The following is a 23,227-nucleotide window of genomic DNA, read 5'->3' on the forward strand; positions in this document are numbered from 1 at the left end:
GGAGGATCCGGGATGAGAGCCGGTTTTCTTTTTTGTCCTCCGTTTTTTAAAAGCGCAGGGCCAGAGTCCACGGCCTCCCTCTCGACGATCTCTGCAGAGAACTAAACGAAATCCAGGGACGGCCTCTCCCTCCTGACGGCGAGCACCGTCCGCTGTCCATCCGCCGTCCACAGGAATGCTGGCCTGCGAGCGGCCGGCTGGGCGGAACACATGCCTATTTATTTTCTGAAACTTTACGTTCGTCTCCTCGTTCCAGCTGATAATTTATGCTTTATGTAGCTTTTAGCATGGACAGTTCTTTTACTTCAGAACATCTGTACGAAATTAGTGGCCTTTAATGATTATTATTATTTTCATTTTACCCTGGAAGAAGCTGAATGCCTTGCTCTGTCTGTGGTTCGGGATTGGGCACCAGGCGGCCACCACCCCTACCAAGCCTTTCCCGGAGAAGCAGGGGGATGTGCGTGTGCAGGCGGAGAGCCCTGTGGACTTCATGCCGACATGGCACCAGCTCTCTTGACCCACAATAGTCCGTCTGTAGGCAGAGCAGTCATTGGTGTTTATCTGATTGGAGCTTGGGGTACAGATAGTTTCAGGCCCTGCTGTTCTGTCCGCCCAACCAGGCCTCCTAATGGAAACAGCTTCAAGGCAGGCCTGCTTATGGGGTCCCAGGCTGTGTGCTTGTGGGGTCCCAGGCTGTGTGCTCGTGGGGTCCCAGGCTGTGTGCGGGTGGGGGTCCCAGGCTGTGTGCTTGTGGGGGTCCCAGACTGTGTGTAGGTGGGGGTCCCAGGCTGTGTGCTTGTGGGGTCCCAGGCTCTGTGCTCGTGGGGTCCCAGGCTGTGTGCGGGTGGGGGTCCCAGGCTGTGTGCTTGTGGGGTCCCAGGCTGTGTGCTTGTGGGGTCCCAGGCTGTGTGCAGCTGGGCTCCGGGTTTGGTTAGCATGTCCTCGATCACTGGTTACTTCCCACTTTGGAACATGCGTTCCCTCTGTTATCTCAGGGGAGCTCTGTGAGTGGCCCATTTTATGGGTGGAAAAGTGAGGCACAGAGGATTAGCCCAAGGTCACAAAGTGGCTGACGAGTCATAAATTGTGTGAAGCAAATAGCACCCCAATAATACAGACCAAACCACCGTGAGAATCCAGTCATCCTTTCTCCTTCCCTGACCTCACTGAACCGAGCGTTTAGGGGCTTATAGCCCAGTTCTCGTTGCCAGGCCCCCCATTCCACCCTGTCCTTTCATGCATCAGAGCCTCGCCTCTGAAATCACAATTTATTTCTGTCGATGTGGAAGACATGGGTGTTACCCTGGGTGACAGTCATAACAGGACAAAAACCAGGAGACCAGACTGCATTTATGGATAAATATATTAGCAAATAAATACATTTCTCAACATAGTGCCTGATTCAAGCGTCTTTCTGTCTGGTTCAGATATAAATAACCATGTGGGTACCTCGGTACCAGTCCCCACTGACTGCGGGAAGAACATTCCCAGGGGGGGTCCTGTGCCCGCTGTGCTCCCACATTCACATTCCAAATGGGATCACGCCTGAGGGGCCAGCAATGGTCAGGCTGCCCTGGGGTGAATGTCACCCCAAGGAGGCCCCTCGGCCCTTGCCCAATCGGTACCAGCTACTCAGACCAGACTTCCTGCTCCAAATCTACTCTCGCACTCACGCCTTCCTGTGTGTCCCTGGCCTGTATGGCTTATACTGGGAAGTGAGCCCCTGGGAACATCTAAACCCAAGGGTCCCACTCTGCTGGTCCTCTGTTCTCCCCTGTTCCCTATCCCTACTCAGAGAGAAGACTCCCAGACAAGACTTCCTTGTCCTTGTTCAGCTGTCTTTCTGCCTTTTCTACGTTTATTCCATCTTCCCTCTATGAAGTCCAACAGAAACCCTCTTCTTTCCGCCCACTTTGGGACTTTGACGTGGGAGATCTCCAAGGAAGTTATTCCCTCCACTACCCCCAGCCCCAGCTCCTGGAGAAATTGGGGCTGCTGGAGTGACAAGGAAGCTTGAAGGTCAGCTCCACCTCAGGGAGAGAACCCCACACTCTGGCTTCCCAGAGCCTCCCCTCTGACTTAATATCGTGTATCTGAAAATTAAGGACAAGAAGGGAAAAACATATTTCCTCATGTACTGGGGCGGGTCCTGCAGAGTCCTCCCACCCTGCCCTGCTTTTAGGGTTCAGAGGTCACCACAGCTCTTGATCCTTTTGCAAAGAAGGAAAATGATAAGAGCCAGGGTTGGCGCTGATGCAGCAGCCTTACCAAGGGGGAGCCAAACTGGTGTGCAGGACTCACCCAGGAAAGGAGGTGAGGAGGGGTCATGAAATCGGCTGGACACATTGGCTGGTATGAACATGAGGCCTGGGATGAGGGAGACCTGCTGGGGCTGGGGGAAGGAGCAGCACCTTTATAACACCTATCTACCCATACCTAGCTTCCTGCTCTCAAAACACAGCCTTCCGGGAAACCAGCCCACACAGGCAGCAGCTGGTTCCCTGCCGGACACAGACGTGCTGCACCGCACCTGTGTGCTGCAGACAAGCTCTGGAGCTGGGAGCAGGAAACAAGACCTCCTGCCACCCTCCATCACCGCTCCTCTTCCAGCGGTTCCAGAAAGGACGGCGAAAAGAGGGGTGTTTTCTGAGATCCTTTCTTCTCTCGGGAGCAGGCGTCTGTGCCGGGTAGGCCCTGAGTCATCCAGAGCACACTCTTGGTTGGAGGTAATTACCCCTGAACATCTCACACGGCCTGTTCACACAGCTCCTCAAGCTCCTCCTCCGAGCCTGCATTTAGAGAGAGGGGAGGAAAGAGGTCACCGAGGGTCACACAGCCCCTTGCTTATACCACCTGCAGGAGAGTATGGCTGGGAGGCAACCACAGAGAGGGAGGAGTAGAGAGTGTGTCCAGAAGGGGTGATTGGATTGAAAGCTGAGAGGGGCCCCAGTGGGGATACAGGGTGGAGAAAAACAAATCTAGAGAAAGAGAAACACATATAGCAACCAGTGTGTTACCAATACCTACTCTTCATTCATTCACCCTGTAAATATTTATTAAGCACTCGTGAAGCTGGCCTGCCAACATGTGCCAAATTGAAGACCAAAATGAATAAGTATGAATCTGGCAACCCTGTAGGAGAGAAGGCTTGTGTGCAAATGGGAATAATGTCAGTGGGACAGGACTGGGGTCATAGAGATGAACGGAGTAAGGAGAGAGGTCATGTCCAAGGGGAGTAATGGGCTGGTCCTTTAGGAATAGGTAAGAATTGGAATTATGGGAATAGGAAGGCAGCAGAATATTCTGGGCTGCAAAATCCACAACACGTGTCAAACCAGTTTGGCTAAAGCATGGAGCAGGGGAAGGGAAAGGGAAGAGTGGAAAATAGGGTTGGGCAGGAAGAGGGAGGCTAGATGGTGCTAGAGCTTTGAAGGCCAAATCAGGTTGGATTTTTCTTTACTGTGGACAAAACAGGACATTTGAGAATTTCTGGACGGCTGATTTGAGGAAGATGGCCCTGGCAGCAGCACACTTAAAAGAGTACATGAGCTCGGCATGTGTTGTTTAGTGGTTGAGCGTCGACCCATGAACCTGGAGGTCGGGGTTCGATTCCTGGTCAGGGCACATGCCCAGGTTGTGGGCTCGATCTCCAGTAGGGGGCATGCAGGAGGCAGCCGATCAATGATTATCTCTCATCATTGATGTTTCTATCCCTCTCCCTTCCTCTCTCTGGAGGGGGGAAAAAAGAGTAAATGATTTACACTTCTCCCCAATAAGAGGGTAAATAGCTTAAATCACCCTGCTCAGGGAGACAGATAGCAGAAATCCAATTAGTGCCATTTGCCAACCACACCCAAGGACAGATGAGATTAAGAGAATAAATCTCATTTTGGTACATCAGCATAAAGCTAATGATTATCCTATTGAAATCCTCACCCAAGTCTTCCCCTAAACGCCCAGTCTTAAACCCCTCAAACAAAGGTCCCAGCAAGCACTCTCCTTCCCAGGAGCACCCCCTTGCCTTTCCCCTCCAGCTCCTTCTTCCCCCACAGGCATGCTTCTCCCAAACTCTAAGGGACCCCATGAGGCTTGCAACCAGGAGAGCAATGGGCAGTGGCAGTTCATCCCAGTCAAACCCCTTGAACCTGTCCCCAAGGCTCCCTTTTCTCTGACTTCTCAGTGAGCCAAAGCAGCCCAGCCTAGGCTCATTTCCTTTGTCTCACTGTCCCCAGCTTTAATAAACAGCCTCTAAAATTCACCTGGATTCCTGTTGTGAAATTTTTCTGCAGGAAGTCAAGTACTACCAGACTTGACCATACAGTACCACCAGCCCTAGGCAGACCCTCTCAGGGACAGGTCCCCTTTCTGGTAACACCCCTGCCTGGTCCATAATTTTGCTCCTCAAAATATGTCCAGGAACCATGTCTCCCTCCTGAGGGGGTCAACTTCAGTCCAGAACAGAATTCTCACCTGGATCTGAGGTGGAAATCTGACCCTGTCTACTTGATCCTGCTCTAGCCAGAACCCAGGAACCCAAGGCCACTCCCTCCTCCCTGGAGGGCCTGGACCCATCCCCACAGAGCCACACTTCCTGACCCCCGGCTCCATTCACAACTCAGGAGTCCTGAGTCCTAGCTCAGACCTTTCCAGATGCCCAGGGTCTTCCGCCCCAGGTGTTTTCTAACATCTATGCCACACTAAGACTTTCCCTGAGACCTCCCTATGGTCCGTAACCAAGGAATGACACCTGGCAGAGCCAGAGCGCTCTAGCCAGCATCCTAGGCAATGGCAGTAGTTCAGTATTTTGACTGTCACACCTGTTGTACACTTCTCAGCTCCCATCAACCCCTTGTCGTTGGATTTCATTTGTTCTGCAATATACAGCTCTCATCTCCTCTCCCCACCACACCCGCTTCCCCTGAAAACTCACCAGGCTGGGCTGGCAGCACCTGGCAGTGTGGGTAAGGGCACGGCCTGCCCTCTGGGGTGCCAGAACTCCATCTGGAAGGCCCTTCCCCAGGTGGGTGTGGTCCCAGGGGCTGGCGTGGAGTCAGACACAACCACACTGGCTGTGAACTTGGGTAACAGGCGCCTGGGGTTTCTGGTAGCATCCTCCTTTCTAGGCCCGGAGGTCCGAAGATCAATGGGTGGGCCTCTGGGGACCAAGGGTATGCCAGGCTGGGGTCATAATGGGGGGAAATCTGGCAAGTTAGGTGTGCAGTCAAGTCCTGGGGCCGAGAGGCTGGGGTAGGTTCTGAGGGACCCCCCCGCCGTTTCCTCTGTGGGTGTCGGACAGGGAAGCCAGATTTCTGCAAGTGGAAGAGACTGCTGGGACTGGGGCTGGGGCTGGAAGCATCATTTAGGTCTGGGGGTGGCTCTGTGAGGGCCCCGGGCTGTTGTGGGAACTGCCCGGTAGGGGCTGCTGCGTTGGCTCTGGCAGCTTGCTGATCAGGAGAGGACGGCTCTGGCTGGGGCTGTGTCCGAGGAACAGCAGGCCGGGACTGGAGGACCCCAGTTTCAGCACCAGGCTTCCTGCCGTGCCACTGGAAGCGCTTTTTGTAGTGGTGGTGCCGATGGCGATGATAGTGGACATGGCTGGAAACCTGGGCTTCCCCTCTGGGCACCACCGAGTCCAAAGAACGGGGCCGTGAGGTCACACTGGGCTGCGTCTGCTCCCCCTGGGGCTCCCCTTCAGGGCTGCAGTATACCAAGGGGTCAAAGTCACTGCTTAGCGAGCTGCGGAAGGTAGAACTGCTGCCATGGATGCCTTGCAGGCTGATGTCTGTGCAGTTGACCATTGAGTCACTTGAAGAGCCATGACAGGGCCCCGAACTGGAGTCACTGGCTGGCCCATCTGCCAGGTAGCCGCTGCGTTCTGTGCAGTAGCTTTCTGCAGACCCACTGCTGTCATGAGGCCTGGCCCGGCGTGGGGGTGCTGGGCAAGCGGCAGTGTGCTGTGCAGTGCGCTGTGCAGTGCATTGAAGGCGGCTCAGACCCCAGCTCTGCGCAAAGGGGTGCTGGGCCACTGTCCGATGCTGCTGCTCGCCTGGAGCCAGGGGATGTGGAGCTCTGGGGAGGCGGTGGTGCCGGGGGCCCACGCCTGGCTCCTGGGAGGGTTGGAAGGGACTAGGTCGTGGGGGCCGAGCCACCGCAGTCCGGGAAGGGCCCAGCAGGTAGGAAGCAGGGAGGTGGTAGTGGGCATGACCAGGATGCTGACGAATAAGGTGGAGTCTCCGGCCTGGTTCCTGGTAAGATCGAGAGGGTGCCAGGGACTGGGAAAATGAATCTCCCTCTGGAAGAAAGAACCAAGAGCACAGGTGTTTGCACAGACCTATGAGGGTGCGTTCAGAAAGGTGTGGCTATAGCATACCTATCTGAGCCTGCACAGCCTTACAGCCCAGTCAGAATCTGGGCGACCAAGGACATTCCTAACCTGTGTGTGCCCTGGGATGCCCTCTCTCCCTCCAGTCAGGTTGTCCCCTGGGGTTTCCATTCCGCATGGCAACCTCTGCTCCCCTCAGTCATGGGGGCTCCTTCGCTGCAAGCACACACTGCACCTCTGGGTGAATTCAAAAAAGGCTTTCTTTGCCTCAAGATACTTCATTTCCACCTCTTAGAAAATTGCCATAATATCCTGGTTTTGTTAGAATAGGATTGTTTATTGCCAGAAAGTTGAAATAAATATACAAGTTCAGATTTAGACTCAACAAAGCTGTCATAAAAATACAAATAATTTTTAGAATAATAAAGATGTCTGCCCTGTGAAGGGCCCTCCCCCTCAGACAAGGCACTCCCGAACAGTGCGCAGCTTAGAGAACTGTTGAGGTAGTGCTGCTTCCTCCCAGCTTCAAGGCAAACCCTTCCCCACAGGGAAACCAGGTTCTAGACCAGGGATGGGGAACGTCCAGTCCATGGGCCATATGAGGCCCGCAAAATCATTTGGTTTGGCCCTGCCAAGGCATTAGGGGTGAGTTAATGAAATGTTTGACCCAAATAGCAGACTAATTTTAAGTTGATAATTTTGTATGGCCTGTGAATGATGTTAGAAATACCCACATGGCCCTTGGCAGAAACAAGGTTCCCCACCCCTGCTCTAGACCCATCTGCCTGTACATAGGGCAGACCTTGGTCCGCCTCCTACCTACGATGTTGAACATGCAGAGGGGACAAGTCCGATGCTGATAGAGCCAGGGGTCCACACAGGCACGGTGGAATTCGTGGAGGCAGGTAATGACTCGTAGCTCCTGGAGAAAACAAGGGGTCAAACCAAAGTTATCTGTAGCTACAGGAGTGGCCAGGAACCGGAACATCCCCCTAACTTCCTCTGGCCTCTCCTTTTGGTATCACCTACTTGCAAAAGACCTCCTAGTGGGATAGGAAAGGTATGGGCTTTGGTATAAAGTAGACCTGGATTTTGCCACTTAGCTGCATGACCTTGGGCAAGTTTCTTAACAGACAGTTTTCTGCCGTACAAGAAGGATAAAAAACGAATCTACCCTCACCCCTGATGGTCATGAGACTAAAAGGAGATAATGCATCTAAAGCACCCACTGCAGGGCCTGGCACATGGTACACACTCAACAAACAATAGTTCTCTTTCCTGGAAGACCAGGAAAATAACCAAACCTCAGGGATGTCCTCTATCTCTGCACCTTGAAGGCTACAAAGGACACAGATGCAGCCAGAGCACCCACACCAGCCTCCTCCCCAAGCTCTAGTCTCCCTCCCCAGCCTGGTCACAGAGGTGACCCACGGTCTCTGCCTTACCTGGCCCTCAGAGAACTCCTCCAGGCAGATGGCACACACAGGAGCTGAGCTGCAGCTGCTCTCTGAGTCTGGCCACTCAGCCCGGGCCCTCCTACAGCTGGCCTGGTACCTCCTGGTGGCCAGCTGGCTGATGGCCCAGGCTGTTCGCTGCTGAAGGGAATCCTGGGAAGAAGGGTAGGGCTCAGAATGGGTAAGGGATCCTTTTCCCTCACCCCTGGGCCCCAGCTTGTGCTCAATTCCTGGTCACCCTGATAGATCATGTGGTCAATTAGCTACCTTTGAAAGTCTGTCCCCTTTGAGTTCATATATGGCTCTGCCAAGCAGGCCAAGCCCTCCCACCCCACTCCCCCACTCATCAAGCTTCCCTTCCCTTGATGACCCGATGGAGACAGTTTTTATCCAACTGCCTGCTTAACATCTCAACTTGGATATCCAATTGGCACCTCAAACTTGGTCCAGCTTCTTCCTCAAACACCCCAATGTGCCACAAACTGAATTCCCTAATCCCAATTAACCGCCCCCCACCCCAGCCCCGCAACCACATACCTGCCCTCCCCCAGTCTTCCCCATCTCAGTCAATGGCAATTCCATTCTTTGAATTGCTCAGGGCCAAAAATCTTGGTGCCATTCTTGACTCCTCTCTCTCACACTCCATGATCACCCCACTAGTAAACCTGTAGCTCTACCTTCAGAGCATTTAACTAACTGTCACCTCTTTCCCTGCTACCTCCCTAACCCAAGCTACCATTACCGTCACCTGGATTCCTGTCAGAGCCTCTTAGCCGGTTTCTCTGTTTCCAGTCCTGCCTCCCTGTAATCTAGTCTCCTCAAAGCGGCAAGAGGGATCATATTAAAACTCAAGTCAGATCCTGGCACTCCTTCTGTTAGAAACCCTTCAATGGCTCTCATTTCACCCAGAGTGAAAACAAAATCCTGACAATGGCATACACAGCCCAATGCAGCTGGGCCCTCATGACTCTGTCCTCGCCTCTTGCTCAGTCCTCTCACTCTCTCCCTTCCAATCACAGGGCCTTCTCGCTGCTCCTCAGATATCCCGCAGGCTTCTGCCTCAAGGCCTTGACTGACTGCTTTCTTCACTCAATCACTCTGTCCCCAGCTACCTGCACAGGTAACCTCCTCCCCCATTTAAGGTCTTTCCTGTAATGGCATCTTCTCAATGAGGCTTCCTGGCCTTCCTTTTTTTTTAAAAAAAATATTTTTCCTAGCAAAGCATCTTTCTTTCGTTATTTATTTATTTATTATTTTATATATTTTTATTGATTTCAGAGAGGAAGGGAGAGGGAGAGAGAGATAGAAATATCAATGATGAGAGAGAATCATTGATCGGCTGCCTCCTCCATGCCCCCTCCTGGGGATTGAGCCCGGAAACCCAGGCATGTGCCTTTGACAGGAATTGAACCTGGGGTCCTTCAGTCCACAGGATGATGCTCTATCCACTGAGCCAAACTGGCTAGGACCCTGGCCTTACTTTTTAACTCTGTCCCCTTTGCCTTGCCTCTCCTCCTTTCTATTTTATTTTTTTCTCTAGCACATATGACCATCTAAAATACTACTATTATATATTTTACTTAGTTCTTTTTTTCATTGTCTGTCTCGTCCCACTAGAATGAAAGCTCCTGAGGGAAGGGATCTGTTGTCTTTTTTGTTCCCTGTGCTACCCCCAGTCCCTGGAACAGTGCCTGGCACATATGAGGGGGCTCAATGTATTTTATCAAATGAATGAACGAATGAGCAAACCTATGGAGCGAGGCTGCTGGAACTCACCAAAGTTAAATGCCAGTATATTCAGATGTAAACTATTTCATGGGCATAAAGGCAACTTCTTTCCTCACTTTTATTTCCTGCTCCTCACCCTCCCACACACATGCACATGCCCACCTCCACCAGGGAGCCCACCCTGCTCACCGGCCTGCTGTGGCGTGGGCGGCACCGAATGCGCAGCACCGAAGCCAGGATGACCACAAAGATGGTGCCCACCACCGTCAGGAGGATCCACACATCATAATCTGGCTGGGGGAGCGAACAGAGAGGGAAAGGGTCATGTTCTGGAAGGAGCTGGGTCAACCTGGCAGGAACATGGGAGCCCGGGTGACATAAAGATTGCGAAAGGTCCCCTTGAGTCTTCTAGCAGAGGGGACGGGGTGGGAAGAACCTGCAGGTGGGGTTAGGTGGTTCCTCCCTGCCCACAGGCACTTACTTGTAGGAGAAGGTCCTCCAGATGTCAGCTGTGAGAGGCACTATCTGAAGACCCGCGTGCTTGGGGAAAGGGGGGAAGGGGGAAAGGGACCCCTCTGAGAGGTGGGAGCTACCTCCTGAGCAGCTGGGTGAGGGTCCTAGCCAGCAGAGAAACACCAGCCAGGGTCCAGGGGGCCAGGGGTCAAGGTTTCCTTCTGGCTCTGCTACTCTGCGCCAGGAAACCACAGAGCTGAAAACAACGTTAAAACTCAGCTGGGCCGATTGGCTCTTTCTGCAGATGAGGCCCAGAGAGGAAGAGAAAGCACCCGGAGACACACAGCTGGTGGATGAAATTGGACTAGGGGGTTTCCAAAGTCTTTCCAGGAGTCTAAGGGCTTTCGGTGGGAGATGCCAGGAGACAAAGTGAGGGTAAGAGCAGGTGCTGGCGCAGGGTCTGGAGACCAGCAGTGCTTACCCAGGTCGGGGGCTCCTTCAGCTCAATCCTCACATGGGCCTTTCGGTTCTTGTACACAAACTCCATCAGCTTCTCAGCATCATTACCCCAGATCAACACCACTGGCCACGTCAGCCCCAGCGGCTGCTGCAGCTGCAGAAGGAAAGTGCCCACAGGGCTGCTGTGTCCTGACTTCTCCGCCCCCTGTCACTTCATCTTCCTCTGGCCAGCACCACCTCCAACACCCCACTGTCCCTGGGTACCTGCTCCGCAGCAGCTCGGTCCTCGGTGATGTCAAAGAGGACGGCGCTGGCTCCTCGCTCACCCGCCATTCGGGCCTGCAGAGGCACACAGCAGAGGGCCAGCTGGGGTCAGAACAGGACACAGCCCATCCACACCCCACTGTACCTCCTCACACATCCACCCCTTCCCAGGGCCCTGTACACGCTGCACCCCTGCACACTCACATGTAAGGGGTCAGTGGAACTGGGGTTCCCTACCCTACTCTGAGTCCACCCAGGTCCTACTGCCTTCCAGGACAATATTCAGGCCTTCCTTTCCTAATGGGACAAACCCTTAACAAGGGTTTAGTAGGTGTCAGGTGGTGAAAAGGCTCTGAGGCTAGGGCCAAATAAGGCAGCCCCTGTCCTCAGGGTTCCACCAGTCTGCCTTCACTAAAAGAGTGAGAGCAGAGAGTAGGGAGTGGCCAGCAGCCTAGAGCCTGAGGATGACCAGTCCCCAGTGCAGAGGGAGAGGGGAGACCAGAGAGGTGGACAGCTGCTCCAGAATAGAGTCCAGCCCTGCCTGACAAGAGGAGTCTGCTGGGGATCCCCCAGTGCAGGCAAAGTTCCAAGAGCCTGGGACACTGCTCCTCCCCGAGGTCTCCGTGCAGAGCCCCAGGCTCAGCCCGCCTCATGGGCTCATGGGCTCTCTCCCTGCCACCTCTAGTTTGCCTGCTCTTTCTCTGACTCCAGTTCAAGGACTTGATGGAGTCCAGTGCTTTATCCCTTCATCCCCTCCTGAGAGGTGGCACTAGAGACTCCGGTGGGGAGGGACCTGAGAGGCCGTTCCCACAGGACACAGCCGTACACATGTGCACAGGCATGCTCGCCAAGGCTCCAGGAGCAGGCTTGGGGAAGCAGAATCTAGCCAACCAGGCGGGGCAGAGAGCAGAGCCAGAAAGAACAAAAAGCAGGGATCTTGGGGCTCTGGGTGTGGGGCAAGAGAAGGGCGATAAGAGCTAAGGGTGGGGTGGAGGCACAGGGCAAAGGACCGACAAACAGACACTGTTACTGGCCTTTGTGTCAGGTCTCCCTGCCCTGCACAGCCACCTCCAGACTCCCTCCCTACAGCAAAGGCCGGGCCCTCATGCTCCTGGGGGCCTGCTGAGTCTTGGGGGCCCTCCTGCAGGTACTGAAGGAGTTAATCCTCCTGCAAGCAGTGGTGGCAGGAAGAGGAGCCAGTGCTGGGGCTTACTCACACTCTCGGAGCTTTGATCTCTGCTTCCCTTCCTGCGGAGAGCCTGTCAGGGCAGGTCTCCTGCCAGGCAGGCCCGGGGAGCGGCCACTCTCCTGCTCCCTGCTTCCCAGGTGGCAGCAAGGCCAGGGGCCTCTCAGAACAGGCAGCCCACAGGCAGGGGAGCCGAGCCAGGAGACACCAAGTGGGGCCCTGTTTTGGTCAGGAGGGTAACTTTCCTCTTCTCTCCTCTCGCAGGGAAGCTGGGCTGGCCCTCTACCAGCACCCAGGCCCAGCCCAGGCCCAAGCTGCCAGGCTAATTGACTGGAAATTCACGAGACTCCGGAATGGAGTTACTAATGACGTTGAGAGGTCACAGCCTCCTACCCACTTCCGACCAGAAAGTGCACCCCACCTAGGCAACCCCAGGCAGTTTTCAGAGCCCTCCAAGCCAGGGTGCGGGAGCAGCCACAGGGGAAAAGGAGAGGGACTCCTACAGCTAATCTCAGAGTCCAGGACTTGGCCAAGGGGCGGAGAGGTCACCCCAAGTTTTCACAGAACTGAGAGTCCCGGATCCTCCATGCTGCCAGGGCCTCAAGTTTCTTACCCCCAGAATGAGACCCTGGACCGGCCCTGCCTGGAAAAGCATGAGGGAAGGGCACAGACTCCCTTCTCTGGAGATTTTACTTCCCCACCCCTCTCTCTTTGAAGGATTGGGGTAGAAACAGTGGAAAGTAATTACCCTGCCGTTCAAACACCCCAGCCCATTACAGCCCATAATTACAAAGTTGTAAAAGTGATCAAAGAGAGAAAGTTGGCCAAGAGGAGAAACAAAAAGGACTTTCAGGCAGTGGGTGCCTGTGTCTAGAGTTCTAGGAATCAAAAAGCAAGCTCGCGGGCCTCTGGGCTGCCCATGTTCCTTCCCGTCAGTGGGAGGGAGGGAGAAGAAGCACTTCTTTGGGAACTATAATCTGAAGGCAGAGAGGAATGGGAGACTGGGCTTTAGAAAGACAACCCAGAGACGTTTGGGAGCTGCAAAGAGTCAGCCAGCCCCCCAGAGGGAGCAAGCAAGGCTGCCCACAGCCTCCATCAACGGGAGTCAATACAGCCCAGGGCTTCTACACCACCCTCTGCACTTCTCTGGGCCTTTGATCTTCCTCTCCAGACACAGTGACAGTCTCAGTACATCTCCTCCACATCAGAGATTGACTGAACACCTACTGTGTGCAGGGCATCAAGCCAGGGAAGGGCAGGCCTCGAGACCAACTCATAATCTAGTTGTTGGTACAGGGCATATACATAAAATTATAACGCTAAAAACAAAGAAAAAATGTTATAACACTGATGACCACATTTTTTTCTCGTTTTTGTCTTGTTTTGTTTTATATGTGTGTTTTTTTTAATTGATTTCAGAGAGAGGAAGGGAGAGGGAGAGAAAGATAGAAACTTCAAGATGAGAATCATTGATTGACTGCCTCCTGCATGCCCCCTACTGGGGATTGAGCCTGCATGTGCCCTGACTGAGAATCAAACTGTGACCTCCTGGTTCAAGGTCAACACTCAACCACTGAACCACACAGGCCGGGTGATAACCACATTCTTGAGCACAAATGAATAAAATAGATCAGTAGTTTCCAAACTTTTTTTTCACTGCAGAGAGCCCTTCTCTCCACTACTTCAATGATGAGAATCATTGATCGACTGCCTCCTCCATGCCCCCTACTGGGGATTGAGCCTGCATGTGCCCTGATTGAGAATCAAACTGTGACCTCCTGGTTCAAGGTCAACACTCAACCACTGAACCACACAGGCCGGGTGATAACCACATTCTTGAGCACAAATGAATAAAATAGATCAGTAGTTTCCAAACTTTTTTTTCACTGCAGAGAGCCCTTCTCTTCACTACCAGCCCCCCCCCCCCCCACACACACAATCTGACACAATCTTCAATACATGAAACAGATAAAAGTGAGCTGAAGTTGAGGGTAGGAATAACAAGGGCCCTTGGTTTCCTCAATCCCCAAGGCGCCTCCATGAAACCTGGTGTGGAAAAAATGGCCAGAGACCCTGGCAATGTGCCAGGAGGGAGAGATTTCTGTTCCTAGTGGGCTAGCTGGGCTGGACCCGTCAGGAAAGATCCAGTAGAAGGAAGAGGGGGTATTCATCTGGGCTTGAAAGCAAGGGGAGGAGGAAGTAGAAGGGATATAACTTTTATTGAGACCCACTCTACCCAGACTGCTTAGGTCTGAGTCCTGAATTTGCTACTAATTATTAGCTGTGACACTTTAGGCAAATCACTTAACTGTTCTGTGCCTCAGTTTTCCTTTCTGTAAACTGGGGGTAATCATAGGACCTACTTCGCAGGGTTGTTCTAAGGACTATATAACTTAATCCGTGTAAAGCCTTATAATAGTGCCTGGCACTATACATTCCTTAATTATTGGTGATTATTACATCTGCTGTTACGATGTGCTTTGTGTCCATGATTTCATTTACTCCTCACAACAACTCTGTAAGATGGTCATCGGCCCCTCCTTTTTAAAAAAAAAATATTTTATTGATTTTTTACAGAGAGGAAGGGAGAGGGATAGAGAGTTAGAAACATCGATGAGAGAGAAGCATCAATCAGCTGCCTCCTGCACACCCCCTACTGGGGATGTGCCTGCAACCAAGGTACATGCCCTTGACCGGAATCGAACCTGGGACCCTTTAGTCCCCAGGCCGACACTCTATCCACTGAGCCAAACCGGCTAGGGCTCGGCCCCTCTTTTGAGCTGAGGAAACCCAGGACTTCAGCCTGGTGAGTGCCCGGTTACCAGATAGTGGTCTCTGTAGTAAGGGAGGCAGGGTTTGTGCCCATCTGCTTGCCCCCAGAGCCAGCTCCTTCCACCAGGCAAAAGGCCACTGCTCTAGTCCAGGCACGAGGTGACAAAGCCCTGTGTAATCACGAGAATGGCTGTGGAGTTGTTAATAAAGATACAGCAAGCAGTTTGGGTGACTGGATAGGGGGAGGGAGTGGTGGTGACAAGAATGGACGAGTCCAGAAGAATTATGATGAGGGTTTCAGAGATCAAGAGATAGTAGTGAAAGAAAAAACCCACCTCGTCACTATGAAAGCATGGGATGGTGACGACAATAGTGATGCTGCAATCGTTTATTGAGTGATGACTACGTGCTTGGTGTAAGGCTAAAAGCTTCCATCTGGACCATAACTACCTTCTGATGTAAGTCCCATCATTATTCCTCTTTTACAGATGAGGAAACAGAGGTTCCGAGAGGTGAGTGAGCTAAAACGTCCAGGTAACACTGAGGGACAGTGGAGACACCAGGCTTCAGGCCCAGGGCTTCCTGGTTCGAGAGCCTCAGCTGCCAGTGGCGATGGAACCACTGACACTAACCAATATGTCAGAGCAAAGTGATTGAGGTCAGTGGTTTCCAAACTTTCCTTACCAAAGACCCACCCTTTACCTGTGCGACTCTCGAGCTATTTATATATATATTTTTTAACCTGATTAGCTGCACCTGTATATCTATATCACATTTTCCTATGAGATAACTTGTATGAACACACTGAGCTGTTAGAATTCCAACCAAAAGCAAAAATGGAATATTTTAGTTAAGCCTATGGGACTCTAAAATGTTGGAAGGAGCTCCAAGACCCACATTACTACATTCACAGGCCTCCTTTGGGCCAGAGGATCCCAGGTAGGAGCTACTCAGTCAGGTCAAAGGTTGAGACCTGAGGGAAGCCTTGTCCCTGACCAGTGGGGCAGCCTGGGGCTAGAGCAGGGCCTACGAGGTTCTCACCCAGTGATGGGGAGCTGCCAGGTGAGAAGCCGCGGGAGAGTGCAGTGGGGGCAGGGGGTGGAGAAAGCGTGGGCAGGGGGCCGAGAAAGATGAGGTCACAGGAGAGTGGCCAAGGTGCTTCTTCTAAATCCCTAGATTTGTGTTTATTTGTTTTAGCTCAAGCACCATTTGTTGCCTAACATACACTATTTTCATCCTCACAATAATCACTGGGGTGGGAAACAAAAGCCCCATTTTATGGTGGTGGAAACAAAGGCCCAGCAAGGTCCAGTAGCTCCAAGAGTACTGACCACGTGTTCCCTGCCTCCCGGGGTCTGTGCACAGGCCTCATTTCTGCTACAGGAGTGTGCTCCTCTGCTCCGGGGGGCGGAAAGGAAGCCTCCGTGTGGACACGCCCTGACAGGGTGCCAAGTATTCGCAGGCATGTGAACTCACACACTGCTCTGGGGGAACAGCCGAGCATCTCTGAGCCCTCCTTCCCCTCTCTTCCTCCCTCCTCCCTCTCCCCCCGCCTCTACACACACACACACACAATCTCCATTCACATTACCACTACCTAACACCAAGCATCTTGTCTACCAAATGAATAAATGAACATTTGCCCATAAAGCAAGGGCAATGAAATGGCCTGAAGCAGGGCAGCTTCAGCCTCACACAGTTCTGCTGCCTAAGGACCCTCACAGCCAAGCAGAGCACCACACTCTCCAGCTCCTCAGGTGTCCCTGTTCACCTCCCCAGGAGCCCCCTCTGCATCCGCATGGCCAGGCTGGGAGAACATCCTCACCTACCTGTGGGCACCACGTTTAGAACCCTGCCCCCATCCCTGCCCCCGGGGGATCACATAAGAATCCCGGCTGTTTCCTCGAGACGTGTGGTTTAGGGAACAGCCCTCAAGGAGGATCAGAAAATCTTCTGGGGACCTGGGCCTGGGAGCAGGACCTCGACCCCCAAGTCCACATGACTGTGCCGCACAATCTAACCACACTCTGTCCCCATGAGAATCTTTTCACGTGTGTTCGGTTTTCCCAGCCAGAATGGGAGGCAACAGAGCAGAGAGAGTAAAAGCCCAGGTTTGAGACCTGGACAGGGCTCAGTTCACATCTCAGCTCCACCCTTCCCAGCTGTGTCATCCTGGCAAGTTACTTAAACCTTCTGATCCTCACTCGCCTTATATGCCAACTACGGATAATAATGTCTAGCTTTCCTGATTGTTGTGAAAAGTAAATGAGACCATATATATAAGAATCAGTCCCACGTCCCGTCTGGCACATGGTAAGCGCACAGAAAACAGTATCGAATGTTAAAGCGGGGTCACGGATGCAAACGTTTCCAGGGCCTGCTCCCCACCGGGGAGCACACAACCAGACAGCCCACGTCTGGAAAGGCCGCAGCTGCTGCCAGCTGCAGCCAGCGGTGCCCATGGAAATGCAAGGCCACCAGTTTGCAATCTGGGAGGAAGAGCAGGGACTCTCGGAAGGTGGGGCAACAGCTTCTGTTCCTTTTGTTCGTTTGTGGTGCTCAGCAAACAGTTCCAATGGACAGAAAAGCCCTCCAACCCTGTTTGCTCTGATGGTAGAGGAGGCGGCTCAGGAACTTCCAGGTGATGGGGGAGGAGATGGGGTAGAGCACATGCCCTAGGTGACAGTGAAAGGTTATGCTGGTATGACCTTAGCCTGGCAGCTCAGTTAGTTAGAGCATCATCCTGATACACCAAGGTTGCGAGTTCGATGCCTGGTTAGGGCATGTACAAGAATCAACCAATGAGTGTATAAATAAAGTGGAATAACAAATTGATGTCTCTATCTCTCTCTCTCAAAAATCCATTGAAATAAATAAAATTTAAAAAAAAAATTTAAGGTTCTGCTCATAGGTGGGTAGTGGGAAAGGACAGAGGCCTGAGTTTCCACCCCTCTCAGACCTGGCTTAGGGAAACCTGCCTGGACTGGGCACACAGCACACTTAGGAGACAAGGGGCCAGGGAGCACAGGGGCCTCACAGCCCGGAGCTGGGCGACGTTCAGAGTGTACGTGGGGTCCAGTGTGAATCTACCTTGCTGGCCAGTGACAGGCAGGGGCGGGGGGCCCGTTGGGGACTCTCCAGCTTGACGATGCTGATGAATCCAGGCTCCAGATTGTCATCATCACTGGCGTTGCACAGGTACAGGGGGTGGGACTGCAGAGAGAGAGAGAGGAGAGGTTAGGGAGGCTCTAGGGAACAGGAGGAAGCTGCGAGAGCCTAGCACTTCTCCATGGTTCCAGGCAGGTAGCAGGCAGGGCCTTGTGCTAGGAGAGAGGGAGCATTCTCATTAGATTGCCTCATAGTAAGCTAATAAGTGTCCATTGTCATTGCCAGGGCCAAGCACACATGGAGATGGGGGCTAGGAGTGGGCGGCGTCCAAAAGGGGACCTAACTGAAGAGCCCGCTGCAAAGCAGCGCAAACAACCCTCAAGCCCTGGTTTTCCAAACAGGTCAGAGGCAAAGGGCTCTTTCCCCAGCCCTGCCTCTCCCACCTCCTAATTCCTCTACCTGCTCCCAAGCACCAGACTAAGCCATATCAGTGCTTCCAGATCTTGCCTTCCCTCCTTGCCCCTGCCCAGGGCAGTGCTGGGTGTTGCTGGTGTCTCCTGCCCCCTTGCGATGCCCCCCGGCAGCTGTTGCCTCATAGAGTCCCATCTCTCCTGGGCTTGGGTCTTCTCACTCAGTGCTGCCTTGCTCCCCACAATATCCCCCTTTGCCCCGGCCTGTGACCATCTGAGATTAAGCAGGGTGCTGACAGGGAGAAGAGACTATTTGGGGGTGTGGCTTGGCTAAGAGTTAACCCTTGAACAGCACGATTCCTAGGGGCTCATCCTGTCCTCCAGGAAAGATGCAGTGGGATGGAGCCAGCTCAGCCATCGGCTCTGAAGACTCTGAGATCCAGTCCAAGACCTGAGCCTCCAGCCCTGCTGGTGCTGAGCAATGAGCAAGGGGGAAGTGGGCCCAAAGGTGATAACAGAGACCAAAGGATCCCCTCGTCACAGGGACGAGACAGCCCTTCTATGTACTCTCTTCTCATTCAAAGTGATTCAAATACCCACTTGAATATAATTTTCCCAGAGTGCTGTGAGAACAAAGTATGATTTATCCGGCCCTGGACCCTCCTATGGGCCAGGGGTTCCCTCATGGTGGAAACCCAATGTGTCCTGGCAAGAAAGGGGATTTCCTACCAGGGAGCTGCTCTCTCTTCCCTCTCTGCTGCTGTCGAAAGGACTTCCAGAAAGAACCATCAGAGGAACCAGGGAACTTTGAATTTATGAAGATGACATTGTCAATGATGGATTTAAAAGCACACACACAAAATAAAATAAAAGCACAGTCATTGGTGTGTGTGTGTGTGTGTGTGTGTGTGTGTGTGTGTGTGTTTTAATCCTGACCCAAGGACATTTTTCCATTGATTTTCAGAGAGAGTGAAAAGAGGGAAAAACAGACAGAAATATCGATGTGAGAGAAACCTCCTGCACGGGCCAGGGAAGAGCCAGGGAAGAGCCTGCAATGAGGTACACAGGCCAACGCTCTATCCACTGAGCCAAACCTGCTAGGGCAGCACAGTCATTTTTTGAAAGCACTTTAAGGCTATCTCCTGTCCCTGTGCCACCTCAGTCCCTGGAACATGGTAGGCTCTCAATAACTAGGCCCTACCTTGTTTTGAACTGTATCCTTGTGAATGAAAATCTTTGGGCAGGGGATGTTGAGATTGGAGGGAGTTCCATTCATACTCCTAGAACTTAAGGACTAGTGGTAGTCTAGTGATCATGGTTTGTATGGGGGGAAAAGCTTATACACCCCTCACTGCCAGAAAAAGGCTGTGGCACAGGCTGGGTGCTCTCGCCTCAGTGAAGCTGCAGCCTCTGTCTCAACAAGCTCCATTGGTCTGTCTGTCTGCCCATCTGCCCAACCATGCAGCACTCATTTCCTCATTCTACCAGCAAGAGTCCCCTGGTGCCAGGCACTGTACAGAACATTGAGGAGTCGAGGATGAATCAGACAGGCCCTTGCCTTAGAGAAGCTCCGACGACTAGTGTACAAACATACTGTGTTGTGATGTTATAACGCAGGTGCATGCGACGGCCTGAGGAAGGGCACAAGGCGGGGGGGGGGGGGGGAGGACTAACGATCCCATGCAGGAGGGCAGGGACACTTCGGTGCTTCCTGGGGACTGAACAGCTATGTGTTCGCAGCAGAGAGTGCCTTCCTGGCAGAGGAAGCAGCCTGTGTCGAGGTGTGGAGGCACAGCATAGGGCTGGGAGGGACTGTGGGAAGTAGGTCTGGTGCGAAAGAGAAAGCAAGAGATTGGGCTGAAAAGGTCAGCAAGAGCCAGACCACAGAGCAGGGACCACAGAATTGCATTTGAGAAGGATCTCCCTAGTGACAGTCTGGTGTGGTGAGTCAAAAGTCAACTGCTCGAACAGAACAGATGTGAGGCCTTCCTTCAGGAACAAGTTGCAGCCACAAACATCTGCTGCTTGGCTTGATCCGTCCCCTCCTCCCCAACCCCATCATGCTACCCGTGGTCCAGCTTTCTTGAGATAACACCAAGACATCTCTCACTGACCAGAGGGTCAATTGGGAGAGGGGAGAAAGTCACTTTGGAGAAAAGCAGTTTAGAGAAGGATTTGCAAATATTTAACCACCTCTCTGCCCCGGCCCCACGCCTCCATAGTGATACAATGAAGGATGCCTCTGAGGAGATGGAGGGGAAAAACTTGGTGTCAGAGTCACCAGGCTGCCCTGGTCTTGATCGACTAGGGAAGAGGGAAGGGGAGAAAATGAACCATTAGTCAATGCCTCTGGCGCGCCAGGGCCTTTAGATGTGATCTCACTATGAGGTAGGTATGATGATCCCCATTTAAAGAGAAAGAAGCTTGAGGCTCGAAGTTAAGGTTAGAACCCAGCTCTGTCTGACTCCATCCTCTGGAGTCACATAACTCCAAATGAACCCCATAGTCAACCCTGCACTGTTGATGATGATGTTGATGAGAGTTTACATTTGAATGGACACAGTGAGCCATTGATTGTCTTGAGCACTTTTGTGCATTAACTCTTTTCATCCTCATAGCCCTATGAGGCAGAAACTATTATTGTCTCCATTTTAAGGATGAGGAAACAGAGGCAGTAAGAGGTTAAGTAACATGCCTAGGAGTATGCAGCTAAAATCAGAAGAAATAAAAAGAAGTGTAGTATCAGATAGGTTTAAAAAAAACAAGCAAACATAATTGAGAACAATTTCCATTGGGTTTTGACAACATGGTACCTTCCCTCAACTCATGACCAAGAAATTTTACTTTTCTAATTCCACATTCCTAACGAGTAAGGGCCCAAACACGAGTCCCTGATATATTAGTGGTGTCTTCCAGGATTCTGTCCTAGATCCTCTTCTCTTTTCACTCTCCGTGGTGTCCCTGGGTGACCCAGACAATCTTATGGCCATGTGGTAGTTTTCCACATAGAGGCTGTTAATTACAGATGTGCAGCTCAAACTTCTCTTGAGTTCTAGACTCATATGCCCAATAGGCAGAGCTTAGACGTTTCTGCCCGCAGAAGCCTCAATGTCACATGTTCAAAACGGAACTAATCCTTTTGTCCCTCAAAACTCCTCCAGTGCTCCCTGTTTTAGGGATTGGAATGACTGTCTTCAGATGTTGTCCCCCTGCCTCCTCTCCTTTTCAGCCCCTACCCCCACCACCAATGTGCAATGACCAAAAAATTCTAACAGTTTGTCTCCTCGTTATTTCTCTTATCTGTCCTCTTTCCCCGATTCTCACTATGGTTACCCTAATACAGGTCACCATAACTGCTCTTCCAATCCACTGAAATAATCTTTTAACTGGGGTCGCCTCACCCCACTCAGTTCTCTGTACTGAAGCCAAAGTGGTCAAAAATGCTAACTTGAGCATGTCACTCTTCCACTATTAGCTCTTAAAAGGCTCCTTACAGCTCTTGGAATAAAGTCGGTGCTTTTAAACATAGCTTAAAAGGCTCTGTCTGCTCCAGGCGCGGGCTCGGCCCTTCATGGCCTGCCTGGAGGCTTACGGTCCCTTCTCACACCTCCTTCCTCCCTTGCAGCCCATGCTCCAGAAATAACTGTTTCATGGCCCCACATTTGGCATTTGTTGCTCTGTCAGGAGAGGTTAGAGCAGGGGACCTCAAACTTTTTAAACAGGGGGCCAGTTCACTGTCCCTCAGACCGTTGGAGGGCCAGACTATAGTTTAAAAAAAAAACTATGAACAAATTCCTATGCACACTGCACATATCTTATTTTGAAGTAAAAAAAAAACAAAACGGGAACAAATACAATATTTGTATTTGCATGTGGCCCGTGGGCCGTAGTTTGAGGACCCCTGGGTTAGAGGTCTCTCCTCTGGGCCGCCTCAGCACCCTGTATTTCCCAATCATAGACTTACCCCTTGGTATTTCAGTTGTCTGCTATGTCCCTCTCTCGCCCAGGCTGTGACTGATCTTCACCGCCCGTTCGGTACCTGCTACCTGATTTCTTCTATTAAATATTAAAGGTCTACACCCAGATTAGTGATCGCTAACTTAAAAACAACACAACGCACACCAAGATCCTGATCATGGTGGCTTTGGAAGAGGAACCAGACAAGAGATGGTGAAAAGAGGCTCCGGTGTTCTGCGGTGAATCCTTCGATCATAGGATAATATATTAAGATATTGAGTTTTATTTTTTTGCTGTTGTGGAAGAATAAAAAAGAATGAGAACTATTTACATTCACTCTGTGTCTTTTTCCTCTTCCCATTCTAAGAAGATAGCCTCACCTTCTATTTGCCTGCCTCAGGCACATTTGCCTTAAGCAAATGTTGCTAAAGACCTATCTTCCTGGCTTTCGCAAAAGACTGAACTCATTGAGGAAAGGTGAGGATCCTGAAGGCAGAAAGCAGTGGGGGTGGCGTGGGGGCAAAGGGTTAGAGTCCCTGAAATCTGAGGGATGGGGGGAGGGGGGTCCTGAGGAAGAGCGCCAAGTTGTGGGAATCTGTAGCCTGTGCCCCAAAAGGGGTAGACCTTGGGAGGCTGGACCCTGGAGAGAAAAAGATGGGCTTCCATGCAATTCAAGAGAATACTTGTGCTTGAGCACGGGCATATTTGTGTGACCAGCATGGACATATATCAGAGAGGTCCCTCAGATGTTTCGGTTTGGGCTACTCTATGTGGGAAAGCACTCACAGAAACAAAAATCTCCACCCACCTAGTGGAACAGGGCCTTGAGGTCAGGTTTAATTTGATAAAAAGAAAATACCGTATCTTGTATAGTCATAATTGTGGCATGAAAACCGCACTCACTACACTTGTGTATGGTTTGACTCTTTTACAATGGGAGTTTTTCAAGCTTTTTCAGGTTAAAGACACACACACAAAGTCATGCAACCAGGGCGCTGTCCATGCCTAGCAAGGCTAAGGCATTTTAGTCTTGGGGGGGGGCGGGGGGCGGGGAGGGTAACACAGAGGCTGCCTCTGCCTTCTCCTCCCAGGAGGTTTCAGCGGGGAAGAG

General features: G+C 52.0%; 1 protein-coding gene across 4 annotated transcripts in view; it reads right to left on the reverse strand.

Annotated features, from left to right (window-relative positions):
• Nucleotides 1-1,348: 1,348 nt before the first annotated feature.
• Nucleotides 1,349-23,227, reverse strand: part of RNF43 (ring finger protein 43) — a 77,193-nt gene continuing 55,314 nt past the window's right edge. For 3 of the 4 annotated variants that reach the window (XM_023759601.1, XM_006095618.3, XM_014461676.2), the window contains 8 exons: nucleotides 17,732-17,854; nucleotides 10,684-10,758; nucleotides 10,442-10,573; nucleotides 9,697-9,801; nucleotides 7,771-7,932; nucleotides 7,145-7,247; nucleotides 4,934-6,295; nucleotides 1,349-2,792 (listed from right to left, as the gene is read on the reverse strand). In XM_023759601.1, the coding sequence (XP_023615369.1) occupies nucleotides 2,749-2,792; nucleotides 4,934-6,295; nucleotides 7,145-7,247; nucleotides 7,771-7,932; nucleotides 9,697-9,801; nucleotides 10,442-10,573; nucleotides 10,684-10,758; nucleotides 17,732-17,854 (2,106 nt within the window). In that variant the 3' untranslated portion in view covers nucleotides 1,349-2,748. Of the gene's footprint in view, nucleotides 2,793-4,933; nucleotides 6,296-7,144; nucleotides 7,248-7,770; nucleotides 7,933-9,696; nucleotides 9,802-10,441; nucleotides 10,574-10,683; nucleotides 10,759-11,900; nucleotides 11,998-17,731; nucleotides 17,855-23,227 lie in introns of those variants that run through there. The other variant, XM_023759602.1, reaches the window with a different exon arrangement.

This window comes from Myotis lucifugus, unplaced genomic scaffold (genome assembly GCF_000147115.1).
Source record: "Myotis lucifugus unplaced genomic scaffold, Myoluc2.0 scaffold_158, whole genome shotgun sequence".
Taxonomy (NCBI): Eukaryota; Metazoa; Chordata; class Mammalia; order Chiroptera; family Vespertilionidae; genus Myotis; species Myotis lucifugus.